The following is a 16848-nucleotide window of genomic DNA, read 5'->3' on the forward strand; positions in this document are numbered from 1 at the left end:
ACAAAAAAACTATATAATCTGTTTAAACAACAGTTGGGGCTCATTAATAGTCTCTACAGTATCTTTAAACTGGGGACATTTTAGTTCCTGTATTTTTCTGACTATAAGTCGCAGTTTTTTTTCATAGTTTGGCGGGGGGTGCGACATATACTCCGGAGTGACTTATGTGTGAAATTATTAACACATTACGGTAATATATGAAATAACATTATTTATCTCATTCGCGGAAGAGACGAAAAAATGTAAGAAAACGTCACACACACATCAGCAATCGTCACACACACATCAACCAATAAGAATTTGGCGGGGGAGGGTCATGGAAGAAGTGCATTGTGGGTCATGGAATGCTAACTGCTATATGATATATGCTACTGCCGTATCTATTAAAATGGATAATTTCATTGTTGGCGGTAACTTATAAAAGCTGAGATGGGCTGAACAAAAATGGCACCGAAAAGGAGAACATGTACTGCAGATTAAAAGATGGACGTAGTGAAATATGCAGCAGAAAAGGACAAGAGAAAGCGGCGCATACCTTTGGAGTTGGCAGAGTTGTTTAGAAGCGACATCGAGGAAGAACATTTCATGGGATTTATCGATTAGGAGTGACAGATTGTTTGGTAAACGTATAGCATGTTTTATATGTTATAGTTATTTGAATGACTCTTACCATAATATGTTAGGTTAACATACCAGGCACCTTCTCGGTTGGTTATTTATGCATCATACACTTATTCAGCCTGTTATTCACTATTCTTTATTTATTTTTAATTGCCTTTCAAATGTCTATTCTTGGTGTTGGATTTTATCAAATAAATTTCCCCCAAAAATACGATTTATACTCCAGTGCGACGTATGTATTTTTTTTACGTTCTTTATTATGCATTTTCGGCCGGTGCGACTTATAATCCGAAAAATACGGTACTACTAGGGATGTTCGGACCAGGGTTTCATGCTGCCGATACGAATTCGATCACAGGTATCAACTGCACATTTTCCAATTTATTTACGGCAGGCCTGGGCAATTATTTTGACTCGAGGGCCACATTTAGAGAAAAAAATGTGTTTTGGGGGCCGGTGCATCTATTTTTAGGAACACTGACACAAAACCTCACAATACTGTCTGATTGAATGCTAAAAACGTTATGACAGACCGCCTTAAAAAAACGTAATGGAATTTTACATTTTTCTATGAAGGATAAAACACTGAATATTGACAAAACATGAAGGTCACACCCCATTTCGATCAACATATTTTACAACCAATTGAAACGCAACAAAAATGCAACACACAGTGAAATATGAACGCAAAGGGTACAAAATAAACCCACCTAAAAGCTGATGTATCTGATATATCACTAAGCTTTAGTACTTTGTTGTGAAAATCTACCGTGTCTGTGGAAACGCTTCCTGCCCACACTGCTTGGTGGCTCGTCTGAGTTGCTGTGACGTAGATTAACATAGTAACTAATTAGATGACCATAGTAGCTAATTAGATTACCATAGTAACTAATTAGACCATCCAAAAGCGCAGATTCCAACCATTGAAATACTTTTTACAGTTGAAGACTTATGGTCATTAGAAAACATCACTGCACATCATAATGGCAGCTACACTTTCCACCTTAAAGATCTAAAAGAAAAAATATTTGGGAATGTCTGGCGGGCCAGATTGAAAATCTTAACGGGCCGCATGTGGCCCCCGGGTCTAATCTAAGGTGAGTGCTTTTGACAGTTTAACAATGTCACCACAGTATAGAAACTACTTGCTTATTCTCTTTTATTACATACTTTGAGCAAAACAAAGTCAGCAGTAGTCAATAACTAAACAAAAAAATGTATACTATTTATCTAAATCCTTTGGTTTTTCCTCTTAAAGTCCTTTGTCCAGGGTATTTTTAATTTTTTGTGAACAAAAACAAAAATATTGATCTAATATCTAGTATTTATTATATACTGATACTACCCTTGGTATCGACACCACCTATTTATAAATGGATCCGCCCTTTTCTTACTGTGTATTGACTGTGACAATGCTGACACACCAGCAGTTATAGTAGAAACTGGAAATTGTCACCTATCATGTAACTGTATTCACGTTCGAAACAAAAAAACTATAAACCATAAACAAACCGCATTTGGTACCCATCCCGAGTCCTTGTCCTCCAGTGATAATCGTAGTTAGCATGCTAAGAAATGCAGTTTATTTGCTTTAATGGAGATGATTATTATTAGTTCAGCTATACACTGTATGAAGACATAATTAGCTGTTGCTGCTTGTCAGCTGGGGGACTAAAATTACATACAGAATCAGCCGGAGGAGATCAGCATTGAAAAGATATTAATCTGTAATGGCGATACCAAACTTTTTGATGAATATCGTCTGATACTGATTGACGGCAAATTAAAGCATACTTGTCAACCCTCCCGAATTTCAGTGCCCCTCCCGAAAATCTCCCGGGGCAACCATTCTCCCAAATTTCTCCCGATTTCCACCCGGACAACAATATTGGGGGCGTGCCTTAAAAGCACTGCCTTTAGCATCCTCTACAACAGGGGTCGGGAACCTTTTTGGCTGAGAGAGCCAAGAAAGCCAAGTATTTCAAAATGTATTTCCGTGAGAGCCATATAACATTTTTTTAACACTGAATACAACTAAATGTGTGCATTTTTAAGTAAGACCAACATTTTAGAGTATAATAAGTCTCTTTTTATTTTTAATAACATTGTTATTCTAAAGGTGTGATAGAAAACGGATGGTTGGATTAAAATGCATGAAAATGTTTTATAATTTGAACGTTATTTTTAACACTGTGATTACCAGCTGAATTATTAATTACTTATCGTGTTAAGCAATGTCAGCTAAGATTGATCTGAGAGCCGCATCTGGCTCTAGAGCCATAGGTTCCCTACCCCTGCTCTACAACCTGTCGTCAAGTCCGCTTTTCTGCCAAACAAACAGCGTGTCGGTGCATTCACATAATTTATGTGAGGGACACACACACACAAAAGTGAATGCAAGCATACTTGGTCAACAGCCATACAGGTCACACTGAGGGTGGCCGTTTAAACAACTTTAACACTGTTACAAATATGCGCCACACTGTGAACCCACACCAAACAAGAATGACAAACACATTTTGGGAGAACATCCGCACCGTAACCCAACATAAACACAACAGAATACCCAGAATCACTTGCAGCACTAACTTTTCCGGGACGCTACAATATACAGCCCCCCGAACCTGCATACCTTAAACCCCATCTCCCGAATTCGGACGTCTCAAGGTTGGCAGGTATGAATTAAACTCCAAAGTTATTGTCTATAACAGCAATTACACAATACTTCAACTTCAGGTGAGCTGTAGCTGACACCACATTTAATCATGTAGAAAATACTTGAGTTGTGTTACTGACTTTGAGCGGCCTGCTGGTCTTCTCCAAGAGTTCAAGATATTTGCCGTGAGACACGACCGTCTTTCCAAAGTCGATGGATCCGTATATGACGCTCTGCTCCTGCTCGCGCTCCAGGATGCCTGGAATGATGGACTGGGCGGTGACACGGTAGCCTCTGTAGTCCACCACCACCGTCCCCAAGGTGTAGAGTCCCTCCACGTCCACCGCCCCGTACGCTCTCACGCCGTTCAAGTCGTTGGTGGGGGCGGCGTGGGCGGCCGCGTCGCCACCCAGCTCGCGATAATGGTCCCGCACGTCGAAGCCCAGACTGAAGAAGATGTTGTTCCAGATAAACATCTGCATGTGTGTCTCGTCGCCGGGGTTGATGGCCATGACGTTGCCGTCAATCACGGCCATGGCGCCGCGAGTGGCCGCCGCTGCAAAGTCACTATGGACCTAAGGGTTTATGATTCAGAATAAGTGCTTTCTAGACACAGCTTTCTAGCAAAGAAGGAAGTTCACGCTCTCAAAGAGAACTGAGCAGCAGTACCTTAAAAATGGCCCGTTCCCTCAGCAGGCGCTCGGGCAGGTTCTTCCGAGGGAGCTCTCTTGTTGTCTGAAGTTCTTCATTCCAATCTCTAGTCTGAAAATGTTCAAGTAAAATGAAATGAAGCAATTGGATAAATACCTAGGATAAAAACCATGGTTGTCAAACTCAAGACCAGGAGGCCAAATCAATTTATGTGGCCGGTGATGGTGGCCTGGAAATAATATATCTCATATTTCTTACTAAATGAATTTGTTTGCTCTATTTTGATAAAAAATATATGTACTGCATGACATTTCAATACCTTTTCAAACTTGAATAGTAATCAAATTGCAACAAATATATTGTCATACTTTCCAATAGGGCTGGGCGATATGGCCTTTTTTTAATATCTCAATATTTTTAGGCCATATCGTGCGATACACGATATATATCTCAAAATTTTGCCTTAGCCTTGAATGAACACTTGATGCATATAATCCCAGCAGTATGATGGTTCTATGTGTCTACATTAAATCATTCTTCTTCATACTGCATTAACATATGCTCAATTTAAACTTTCATGCAGAGAAGGAAACCAAATAACCCAATTGACCAAAACTCTATTTATTAAACAGTTATTAAGCAAAGGGACAAACGTTCATGTCATTTCCAAAACAGAAAGTGCAAGACTGTCAGACATTTTAAGTGTCAAATAAAAATGAGCTGCATAATCGGAAATCAAATAGTATTCCTCCTTTGCTATGTGGTAGGTTACTATGGATGTTTTTAAATTCTGTTGTTGATTATTTTTTTCATACGGTGTTGATCTGGAAATGTTTGCCTCGGCATTTTGATGGTGTGGGCGCGTGGCACAGAATGGAGATGTTGACATGCGAAGTTTCAAACACTCTTCATTCTCTAGCGGTTGACTTTTCAAATGAAGCTACATATTAGCAGTGATGCTACTTTTTATAGCAACGCTTCAGTACCACACTTAACAAATTACGGTTGTCTGTTCAACATATTCCCACATGAAGACAAACCACCGCCAGACGATGGACTCCATGCTGTTTTTCTTGGGAATTAATTCTTCCTTCATTTGCACCTTCTTTCTCTCGTATTACCACTCGCATGGCTCCGCTAGCATCACAGCTAACGTTACCCATGCTGCTACCTCTCTGCTCCCCGTATGTGACGTATGACGTGAAAGTATGTGACGTATGTAAGAAAGTGCGCTTGTCTGTGAAAAGGAGAGACAGGAAAGAGTGAGAAGAGCGTGTCATGTAATGCCCGCAGCTAAAAGCAACTGCGTAAGAACGTATACTCGAATATCACGATATTGTCACTTTCTATATTGCACAGAAACAAACCCGCGATAATATCGTGTGTATCGAAATATCGCCCAGCCCTACTTTACAAACATTTTTTTGTCAAAACAAAAATAAGTATTTAAATATATGCTTGATTGCAGATTTCATATAAACTTATCCATTAAATTGTACACTGTAAAAATGAAAATTTGAAAAACAAATGAAAATGTCGTATTTTTTTACAGCATATTACTGTAAGATGAAGAAGAATAAAAAAATAAAAAAATTAAATAAATAAATTAAAAAAAGAGAGTAAAATTCTGTTGACCGAGCTGCCAGTCTTTTTAACCGTAAAACCCTAAGGTTGTTTTTTTTGTTTTTTTTACGATGTATGACTGCAAATGGAAAAACGGTACTATGTTTTTAACGGTAAAAAACTGGAGGCTCAGTTATGATGTTCGGCCCTCGGGCTCTTAAAATTGCAGTTGAATAGGCCTGGTGCATAATATAGCATGTTTAGCTATTCCTTGTATTTTAGTGAAAATGATAATAGTAAAAAACAGTCGCAAGGACGCTACATTGCGGTTGTTCGTTAGTCATTGTCAAAGCTGCAAAACACAGCTTGAATGTCATCAACATGCATTATCATATGACGATAGCATTAGAAGATCCCTCGTCAGCCAAATTGACATTTATTGGACGTCGTCTATATTACCTTGGATTAGATATTGGATATAATTTGTGTGTGCAGGCGCATATTCAATAACTTCTGACACTAGCTGCATCCCACCTGTCCAGGTATGTGCTCCTCGTAACCCAATCGGGAGGTGTAGGCATCCTCTGCTCGTACGCAGTCCATGGCGTGGTCTACCAGCGGGGACGTCCAGCTGTACACTTGGAAAGGTGTGGCTATTCGCTCAAAGGGGTGCCTCTGGACTCTGTGAGCAAAACCAGAAAGGATATTTCACTTGTGTAACCACATCCTGTATTATGAAATAATGCTCAAAAACTATTTGATACATAAACGTTCAAAAAGATGCAACAAATGTAGATGTGTGGTTGACCTTTTCTTTTGCAGGGTCGTGAAGTTCTTTTTAAAGGCGGGGCTGATCTGGCTCAGCAATTCCACCAGAGAATGGCAGAGGAAACTCGGATTTGCAGGTTTAGGATTGAAGGTGTAAGTAGTCGACCTGAAGGACACAAATAAACCGGAAAAACATGTATTTAGGCATGCGGGGAAAACAAATAAAACTGTTCTACTTCACACATCAGATGACCTACATTCCACTTCCGAATGTAATCCAATTTGACCTAAATTACATGACTGAGTTTGGGTGCCGGTAATTAGACGGCAGAATGTGCTGGATTTTAAAGCACTACCCAGCGTTGAGTCAAAACTCTTGGTCTCTTCTGTGTGTAATTGATCGTGGCGCATCGCCATGTTAGAAGAATATCTTCCCACCTTTGGACAGAGTGAACTGTACATGAGATCTAATTCAATGTGTAGTACAATGTGTTTAAGCACATAACTTTTATGCACCCTGCATTTCTTACCCTGGCAAACACCCACACATTGTATCTCATTTACGTTCCAGAACAAAGGGTAACAGGAAAGAGACGAAAGTAGAAGTTTCGATCCCCGCAAAGGCGAGATAACCTAGTTGGGCAAAAGCATGGGAGGATGACCATTTTAGGTATTTCACTGAACTTTAGACAACTCAGTTTTCTCTGACTATATTGCTACGGCTTATACTTACTCCTTTATGTAGAATAAACTGTTTAACTTCAATTCTAGTCATTTCTCATCATTTTAGACAGCTATAGGAAGAAAGGGAGGGCCCTAATAACCATTGCAAAATAAAATAAAAAGTTGTTTTTCATGAAAACAAATTTTAGAAGTATGATATTGCAGGAACAGATTTATAGATATACAGCCTATTTAGCATGCAATTTTCTGGAGACCGAGGCGCCGCCTAAACCATTAGATCCAATCCTTGTCCTGAAGTTACTAAGTTAAGTTCAGACTTCCTCTACTCTTGTTATAACATGCGCGAGGCTGTTCAGCTTGTAGATCTGCTTTTGGATATGGGTATACGGCATGTGTCACATTCTACAATAGGCAGCTAAAGTTAAAAAATAGAGCAACAGGTGGGAGAAAAATATTGGTAATTACAAATAAACATGTTTTTAAATGTATGTGTAACATTATTTTGCCTTTTTAAAGAAAACATTCATAATTGCTGATTATGCAAATGATGAGATATTTAGCTTGCTCTGGCCACACACCCACTACCAAAAGTATTTGCCCCTACTAAAGCACCTTTAAGTATATCTGAATTCCTGCATTAAAGTATTAGTATAATGGAAAAACAAGTTGACTTGAAATGCTTAATTGTGTTTCATTGTATCGGTTAAACCATATCCGATTGGATTTACAATCCGCAAAACATTTGAAAACACTCTAAACATCACAAAATGCCACAAATTCAGTCGGCCATTTTGAATATTCCGCTTAAAAAATATTCAGCAATTCCCATAGATTCAGGGTCGGATGATAATGACCCTTTTGTACCTTGACCACGTCATCAGATCAGTCCAACTTAAAATACGAAAAACATTGGAAAACGATCTGCTGTTTATCATTCACAATCCTTATGTAAAACAAAAAGACATAAGTTTGGCTTTTTTAATGCATTCGAAATCGTAAATTAATAGTCAACAGATCAAAGTTCCTCTATTCCCCCCATAAAACTTTCTAAAAACACCCAGAAACGATCAACAATACTCCATTTGCATGTAGTGACCTGAAAATAACCAAAATATGAGCAATTATGTTAATAAGCGCTAACGCAGACAGTGCATTGTTGACACACAGAGCTAGCGGTTGCTTCTGCTTTGTCTCAAACTTGCTAAAAAGTACATTCTAGTTTGTAATTCATGCGTCTCTCACCCGGTAATAAACAAATGTGGCCATGGACCGACAGGCTGGTCGACTAACCTCTCGCGAGATGGCGAAAAAGACAAAAAAAGAAGCTAATTGCTGCAACTTTTTTTTAAACCTTTGTGAGGATTGTGATTGAATCTTCATCTAAACAGAATTATGCAAGCGTCCCGTCGATTGGCATCCCAGCGACAGCGGAAAGTGTTTGCTTTATTATGGTTAGTTTGTATGTTTAGCACGTAGCGATGCTGCGGATGCTAGTGTTTCAACGAAGCTGCAGTTGTTAAGTATTCAGATTGTAAAACTTATTGCTCATTCTCTGTGTTCTCGCTCCAAAATATAAAGTTCTGATCATAATTTTCCCCAAAGTAATCATCATTGTCTCTTACATAGTCTGTTTGATTAGCATAGTTCTTGATGGGGAAGGGATCTCTGGTTCCTCCCTCGACATCACGTTTTTTGGTGTCATTAAGCAGATACTGTATATAAATTAATAGCTGCAATATAGAAGCAACTTGATTTTCTATTATATTGGTACTAGATTTTAGGCCACATCCTTTCAATGCACTACTGAGGACCCTTTAAAAGTGGAAAAACATGGCACAGAATCACTCACTAAGCATTACAGAGATAGTCAGGATTATGTTGACACTCATACGAAGTGAACTTATTCCCAACTGACGTATGAAAAGTTGACTGACTGGTTGAGGTAGAAGCCGCGTGTAGAGGCAGTGACGCTGACATGGCGCTCCTCTACTGTCACCATGTACAAGTACATGAGGTCACCATGCATCTTCCTATTACCAGGAGGAGGGTTCCAACCGCTCATGGTCAGGACCTTCAGGCACTGCATGGGCTGACAAGAGACATGATGGGTCCACATACAGTTTTTTTTTTTGTTATTTTGGTACCCTTAAAGGGGAACATTATCACAATTTCAAAAGGGTTAAAGACAATAAAAATCAGTTCCCAGTGGCTTGTTGTGTTTTAAAGTTTTTTTCAAAATTTTACCGGTCCCGGAATATCCCTAAATAAAGCTGTAAAGTGCCTTATTTTCGCTATCTTCAAAACCACTATCCATTTCCCTGTGACTTCATACAGGACTGCCAATACAAACAACATGGCAGTTACCACAGCATGATATAGCGACATTAGCTCGGATTCAGACTCGGATTTCAGCGGTTTAAGCAATTCAACAGATTACGCATGTATTGAAACAGATGGTCGGAGTATGGAGGCAGATAGCGAAAACGAAATTGAAGAAGAAATGGAAGTTATTGAGTGAATAGCTATTGACGCTATTCAATCATAGCGTGGGTGTACCTAAATGAAGTGGCCCATAGCATGGCTGCCTTATTAGCATCGCCGGTAAATTTGCGGACCAAACGATCAAGACTTTCGCATCTTGTGACAATGGAGCAACTTAAATCCGTCGATTGGTAAGTGTTTGTTTCGCATTAAATGTGGGTATCTAGTTTCAAATGTACATACAGCTAGAGTAAATAGCATGTTAGCATCGATTAGCTGGCAGTCATGCCGTGACCAAAAATGTCTGATTAGCACATAAGTCAACAACATCAACAAAACTCACCTTTGTGATTTCGTTGACTTAATCGTTGCAAATGCATCTGCAGGTTATCCATACATCTCTGTGCCATGTCTGTCTTAGCATCGCCGGTCAAATGTGAAGGCACTTTGGTACATTCAATGGGGGTCTGGCGGCAGATTTCTTGCCAGTGGTGCAACTTGAATCCCTCCCTGTTAGTGTTGTTACACCCTCCGACAACACACCCACGAGGCATGATGTCTCCAAGGTTCCAAAAAATAGTCGAAAAAACTGAAAATAACAGAGCTGAGACCCGGTGTTTGTAATGTGAAAATGAAAATGGCGGGTGTGTTACCTCGGTGACGTCACGTTCTGATGTCATCGCTAAAAGACCGATAAACAGAAAGGCATTTAATTTGCCAAAATTCACCCATTTAGAGTTCGGAAATCGGCTAAAAAAAATACATGGTCTTTTTTCTGCAACATCAAGCTATATATTGACGCTTGCATAGGTTTGGTGATAATGTTCCCCTTTAAATAAATCCAAACTGTGAAATCAAGGTCTTACCTTCCATTCCTTGTTCTGTGGCTGAAGGGGAACCAGGGGGCGATCTTTACCGCCAGGCAGGATGTGTTCTGGAGGGGTGCAGTCGATTTGATCCAGCTCGCTTCCCTTTTTCTTCCGCTTGTCGCTATCTGTAGTCCAGGCGCCAACAAAAAAAATCAGGTCCATCTTACATTTTACAACATTGCAGCATACAGTTGAACCTACTCAGTGGCCTAGTGATTACAGTGTCCGCCCAAAAATCGGTAGGTTGTGAGTTCAAATCCAACAGAGTCATACCAAAGACTATAAAAATGGGACCCATCATCTCCCTGCTTGGCACTCAGCATCAAATGTTGAAAATGTGGGTTAAATCACCAAAAATGATTCCCGGGCGCGGCACCCCTGCTGCTCACTGCTCTCTTCACCTCCCAGGGGGTGATCAAGGGGATGGGTCAAATGCAGAGGACAAATTTCACCACACCTAGTGTGTGTGTGAGTAAATCGTTGGTACTTTAACTTTAACCGTGGACGGTGTGGCGAAGTTGGTAGAGTGGCTGTGCATGTCAGCTCCCGCCGTCAGTGTGTGTGTGTGAATGGGCGAATGTGGAAATACTGTCAAAGCGTTTTGGGCTCCTTAAAAAGGGGTAGAAAAGCGCTATACAAGTACAACCCATTTACCAGCTTAACCTCAATGTATAAACCCCTTCATTTGCAAACTTTTCGCTTTATAAACTTTAGGATCGAGCCAAATATGCCTTTGTGTGCAAACAATGTCTGTGTACTAACGCTTCATTCAGTCATTCATTTTGTGTCACGCCTGCAGACAAAAAGCAGAGCGCAGTATTTTTGGGGAGCAGGAGTCCTCCACGTCACTTGCAGCCCAGGACACTACCAGTCACTTGTGTGTTTTTTCCTCTTCTAACAAGTCTTGTGCATTTTGATAACTCAAAACAAGTCCCAAATCGACAATAGACCAGCATGGAAAGAAAAAGGGAATCATTTGTGATTTCTGATCGATTGTGAGGGCATCAAAAGAGGCTTTTGTGTGTGTGCGAGTGTTGGCAGAGCCGATACAGAAGACAGCAGCTTGTTGTTGTTTTGGCTTGTTAATGAAGAGAAAGTTGATCCATCACTCCCTTGTTTTGTGTTCGATACACAGTACTGTATAGCACTTTATATTACGTTCAAAGAGTACAAACCATTAAAATAAGGACTTTTGTCGAGGCTGGAACCCATTATTCATATTTACCTTGTTTCTTATTGAGAAATTTGCTTCACTATTCGGATTTTTCGATATTCCACTGTACCACAGGACGCTGATGAAAGTACGCTACCTCCGAGGTCGCCATCTGTGAAGACGCTGAGGAAGGAGAGAGAGTTGCAGTCCACTCCGTTGTAGGCGTCCGAGGGGTCCAAACTCTTCAATAGGTCTCTGATGTGACGTACGTGGATCCGGGCTTCACGTACGGTGTACGGCTCTGGATAATAGGCAACAAAAGAACTTTCAGGTAAATATTGGTACGTCCTTCTGCCAGATGACACGGAAACAGTTTGGCAAAACACCCTCTTCTGTTGCATGCATCCCAGTCCAGTCATCTATTGACTCTGCAAAGTTGAAACGATTGAACTACTTTCTTGTTTGTGTTTAAAGAGGATCTTGTTGGATAGAGCTGCAACGATGAGTCAACATTGTCGACAATAAAATTTGTCGCCGACAATCATATTTGCCGACAATAGTAACTCTTATAATATTGTCAGTGACATGTAAAGTGTGAGGATACTTCCTCTTATTTGTGTTAAAAACATGAATACTTTGCTAATTTTGCAGGGCGGACCTTGTTTTTATGGCAGAACATCTGTGATACGCCAGCATTTAAAGCTGAGACATGATGTCGGACATTTGGAGGGGAAGACGCCAAAACAGTCTCGGTAAGAGTGTTAGCTTCTATCTTGCCAGCTAACATGAGAGAAACAAAGTTGTGTGAAAAATAACTATCATTTTAGCCAAAGTCAGCCAGCCAACCTTTGTCTACATCAATTCAAGTAAATTTTAAAGCAGGGTCAATTTGCAATGCCGTAAAAAACACAGACAACAATGCAGACGTATCAAAAGATTAAACATAAAATCTATTAAAAAAAACAATTTTTAAAAAATTAAACAGAATTCTCCACATTGAGTCTATTAGAGTACTAGAACTGCCAAAAGTTAATCAATAATCATATATGCAGCTTTTTAAACATAACAAAATTATTTTATTTTTGAGGAAGTTAGATTTTGTGTTTGTAATTGCGGCTATTTTAACTCTTTTTTCAAATACATAAACAAGTTTGATTGATTTTTTTTTAGCACTTTTTCATTCCTTTCTTTTAAACGGTACACATTTTAATATTCATTCAAATTTTTGTACCAGTTGAATGAGAAGCACAGTTACAGTATAAATCATATTAATGAATGAATTAGTCCTCGTTAGTAAGCACATGCCTAAAATAACTTAAGCTGCATTTAGAAGTCAATGTAAAAATTAGAGCCATTAAATATGTGTGCGCTTTATTATCCGATTAGTAGACTAATCGTTAAGATAATCGTTGATTAATATCAAAATAATCGTTAGTTGCAACCCTAATGTTGGATAATCGTTTTAAACAATGCCAAGGCGTCAAATCATAAGGTTAATGCATTTTGCTGTGCAAAACCCCGTTCGTTTGTGGGATTTTGCAGTCTGGCTATGTTGTGACGTCACAGCGAGATGGACGTACTTATTTGGACATTAAGTATATGCTATCTGCTGTGAGGAAACAAATATACAGTGTCTGAATCCATTAACTAGAGTGCAGGTGTACCTAATGGTGTAACCAGGTAGTTGTATTTATTTTCAACAGTGTCTGGAATAATAATACCAGTGACAACTTCAAAACATATATTTTAACAACAGTGTCTGGAATAATAATACCAGTGACAACTTCAAAACATACATTTTAACAGTGTACAGTTTCAAAAGATACATAACGAAACTTTTGGCGAGGTCGGGGCCTAATTTCCTTTGCAATCTGGGAAAAACCAACAATGAAAGTCTTGCAGACAGACTCAAATACAACAAGGTATAAAAGTGACTGTCGAGCAAAATTTACACCAAAGCATATGATCGAGAGCGTTTCAAATGTAGATTAAATTCCCTACTTCTTGGTTGAATAATGTATGAATTTATGACTAAATTCGGTCTGTAGTTAGTCTGCGTCTGTTTAGTCTATTGGATGTCTGAGATTTTTCCAGTCTATCAACATTTGGGTTGATTTGTCATCTCCTGGGTAACGGCAATGACTTGTTCCAACATGCAACACCTGAATAGATGCAGAAAGATCTAACCTTCCACCACTTTGAGCAGTGATCCTTCCTGCAGGCCTTCGATGGACTTGAGCTCAGCAAAGTTGGCCAGCACGTTCCCGTCCAGCTGCAGTGAGAAGCAGGTGCGGTGGCAGGTGTCTTCCCGGTCTATCAACACCTGATGGATCTCCTGCACCATCTCCTGGGGAGACACCTGATCGTGGCAGAGGAGAGGACCAGGGGGAGGAGATAAGAAACTAGAGCAAGGATAACATCCATCGGTTTCTTCGCTACCTGGAGGTCGAAGGGCTCGGCTCCAGGAGACTGGATCTTCACAGTGAAGCCGGTGTCCTGGATCACGATCACTTCCTGTTCGTTAGACTCATCGCCACAGTTAGCCTCGCTGTGCCCGTCCAGCTTTGACTCGGCTTCTTCTGTGTGCTCGTGTGTGCCGCCGCCATTCACCATGGCTGTGTCTGCACTGTGTCCTGCACGGGCACAAAACAACGCTGTCAGTTTGAGGAGGTCTTGTCAAAACATGTTTACAAATAACAAGCAATCCCTTTCAGGTAGGGCTGGGTGATATGGCCTTTTATTAATATCTAAATATTTTTAGGCCATGTCACGATACACAATATATATCTCGATATTTTGCCTTATCCTTGAATGAACACTTGATGTATATAATCACAGCAGTATGATGATTCTATGTGTGTATATTAAAACATTCTTCTTCATCCTGCATTAATATATGCTCCTTTTAAACTTTGATGCAGAGAGGGAAATCACAACTAAGTCAATTGACCAAAACTGTATTTATTAAACAGTTGTTAAGCAGTGGCACACACATACATGTCATTTCAAAACAGAAAGTGCAAAATTGTCAAAAACATTTTAAAACAACCTATGAGTGCACTTTTGTGCATGATGTCACTAAGATGACATATTAAAACAACACTAAATTAAAGTGAACTTTTTGTACAGAACGCCATTACAATAGTTTAAAACAAATAAAGTGCACTTTTGTGCATGATGTCACACAAGATATTTCAATAGGTGTCAAATAAAAATGAGCTGCATAATAAGGAAATCAAATAGTGTATTTTCTTCGCTATGTGGTAGGTTCCTGTGGACGTTATGTCCTCCTGTTGTTGACTATTCTTTTCCATATGGTGCTGATGTGGAAATGGTTGCCCCGGCATTTTGTTGGTGTGGCACCGAACGGAGATGTTGACATGTGGAGTAAGCACTCTTCATTTTCTAGCAGGTGACTTTTCAAATGATGCAACATATAAGCAGTAACGGTACTTTTTGTAGCAACGCTTTTGCCCCACACTTGACAAATAGTTCGACGTATTCCCACTTGAAGCCAAACCACCGGAAATTACGGTATTTTCCCGAGGTAAACTTACTGGGATTCTCAAGCAGTCTTGTCAGCATCAAAAGTAGCGTGCTACAATACATCAAACGTATCGTTAACCTTGTTGTAAAGTACATAAGTCATTAGATTACTCATTATTACAAAAAAGTAACAGCCTTAGGAAAAAAAACGTTTTACCGAATAATGCTATTGAGTGATCTACAGCTTTCATTTTAATTGTTAAATAAAAACAAATGTGATTATCATTACACATCAACATCAATGACTGTAAATAAGCACGTGTGTTGCTAAATGTTTGTATACCACATTACCCGGAAAGCTTAGTACAGTAGATGGAAAACAGAAGATAGTTTGAGCTCCGAGTAAGGAGGAGAGTAGTGGGTGACATTAAAGCAAATTGAGAGTTATGATATTGTTCCACTTTTTAGTTGCTGGTTTGTCTGTACAAAAGTAGCACATAAGTCTGGATTAGACAGTTGACCTGTGTGTTTGAGCAAAGACAAATTCAATTCACCAAAAAGGACAGGACAGGCCACATTGTGCAAGGAAATTGCAGGGATTGGACAAAGTTGCAAGGCCGTGCATTATTTATTGTGATTGGTTGAATTTGGGCCACAGCAACATCTAAAATTCCTGGTGTGTGTGTGAATAACCAGTGGAATGCAACTTTTATTTAGTGTATTAAAGTTGGTGTAGAAAGGGTGTTTTATAAATTGTGTCACACTGCAAACTCCAGACTATTTAGGCCACATGACTGGCTGGTGTCTTGCCAAGCAGCCACAAACAAAGTACACAGACTCACTCACTCATGATCTTATAAAACATTCACGAATGGTTTAAAAGTGTCTCTTAGCAACTCTAACACTTGGTTACACAGGTGGCTAGAACAGGGGCTGGAGCTGTCACGCCAAATTTCTTCTCCCTACAAACCCCCCCCCCCCCCCATTTACTTCCGGGGTCATGATTAATACAGACGTTTTGTTAACGCTATATTACAAAAATATAACGCTATGTTATAAAAATAAAGACGTTTTGTTCACGCTATATTATAAAAAAATTTAAAAAACAATTTACAAACAAGCTATGGGATGACATAAGTGGAATAATGACCCCGGAAGTAAATGGGGGGGGGGGGTTTAGGGGGGAAGAAATTTGGCGTGACAGAGCCTATCCCAGGTGACCTTGGATGGGTGGCTGACTACACCGTGGACTGATTACTAATCAGTAACTGGGCATTTAATAATCTATTTTTCTTATTTTTAGTGTTGCAGGTGAGCTGGAGCCTATCCCAGCTCACAGGACACTCCAATTAACCTTATTTGTAACTAGGTCTCTTAATGTAAGCAAGTACAGAAACAGGGCAAGACAAAATGTGCAAAACAAACAAGTCCAAAGTTTGGAAGGGATTTGGGTGATTTGAAGAATGTTATAGCTGATAAAGTTGTTACTTGAAATATACAAAGACTGTAAAACCGCACTTAAGTACAGCAGTGGCCCGACTTATGTCAACACGCACCTGAAAATATGGAGACACCCGCAATGAGAAGGCTACACATAAAAACACAACAGGACAAAAACATATATATATATATATATATATATATATATATATATATATATATATATATATATATATATATATATTTAATATACTGTAGATAAAATACATTTATTTTTTATTGTGGGAGCGGCTTTCCAAAGTGCTGTAAGTGTTGCACTAATAAACACAACGGCATGATTAGTCAAAAGCTGTCAGGCTTGCCTCTGACAGTTTAACTATGTTTTAGTTTTTTCCTTTGCATTTGTCTTTGTTTCCTCTGTGTGTAGTGTATCCTGTCAGCGCTCTTATTTTGTTGGTTTCCTGTCTTTCTCCCTG

General features: G+C 39.5%; 1 protein-coding gene across 3 annotated transcripts in view; it reads right to left on the bottom strand.

The window, feature by feature from the left end:
* cluha (clustered mitochondria (cluA/CLU1) homolog a) overlaps window positions 1-16848 on the bottom strand; it is a 56680-nt gene that overhangs the window by 28887 nt on the left and 10945 nt on the right. For all 3 annotated transcript variants that reach the window (XM_061919178.1, XM_061919179.1, XM_061919180.1), the window contains exons 2-10: window positions 13886-14079; window positions 13634-13805; window positions 11604-11747; window positions 10291-10418; window positions 8878-9032; window positions 6300-6425; window positions 6026-6173; window positions 3947-4039; window positions 3418-3852 (exon numbers count right to left, since the gene is read on the bottom strand). In XM_061919178.1, coding sequence (XP_061775162.1) covers window positions 3418-3852; window positions 3947-4039; window positions 6026-6173; window positions 6300-6425; window positions 8878-9032; window positions 10291-10418; window positions 11604-11747; window positions 13634-13805; window positions 13886-14079 — 1595 coding nt within the window. The remainder of the gene's footprint in view (window positions 1-3417; window positions 3853-3946; window positions 4040-6025; window positions 6174-6299; window positions 6426-8877; window positions 9033-10290; window positions 10419-11603; window positions 11748-13633; window positions 13806-13885; window positions 14080-16848) is intronic.

The sequence above is a fragment of the Nerophis ophidion genome, linkage group LG13, assembly GCF_033978795.1.
Source record: "Nerophis ophidion isolate RoL-2023_Sa linkage group LG13, RoL_Noph_v1.0, whole genome shotgun sequence".
Lineage (NCBI taxonomy): Eukaryota > Metazoa > Chordata > Actinopteri > Syngnathiformes > Syngnathidae > Nerophis > Nerophis ophidion.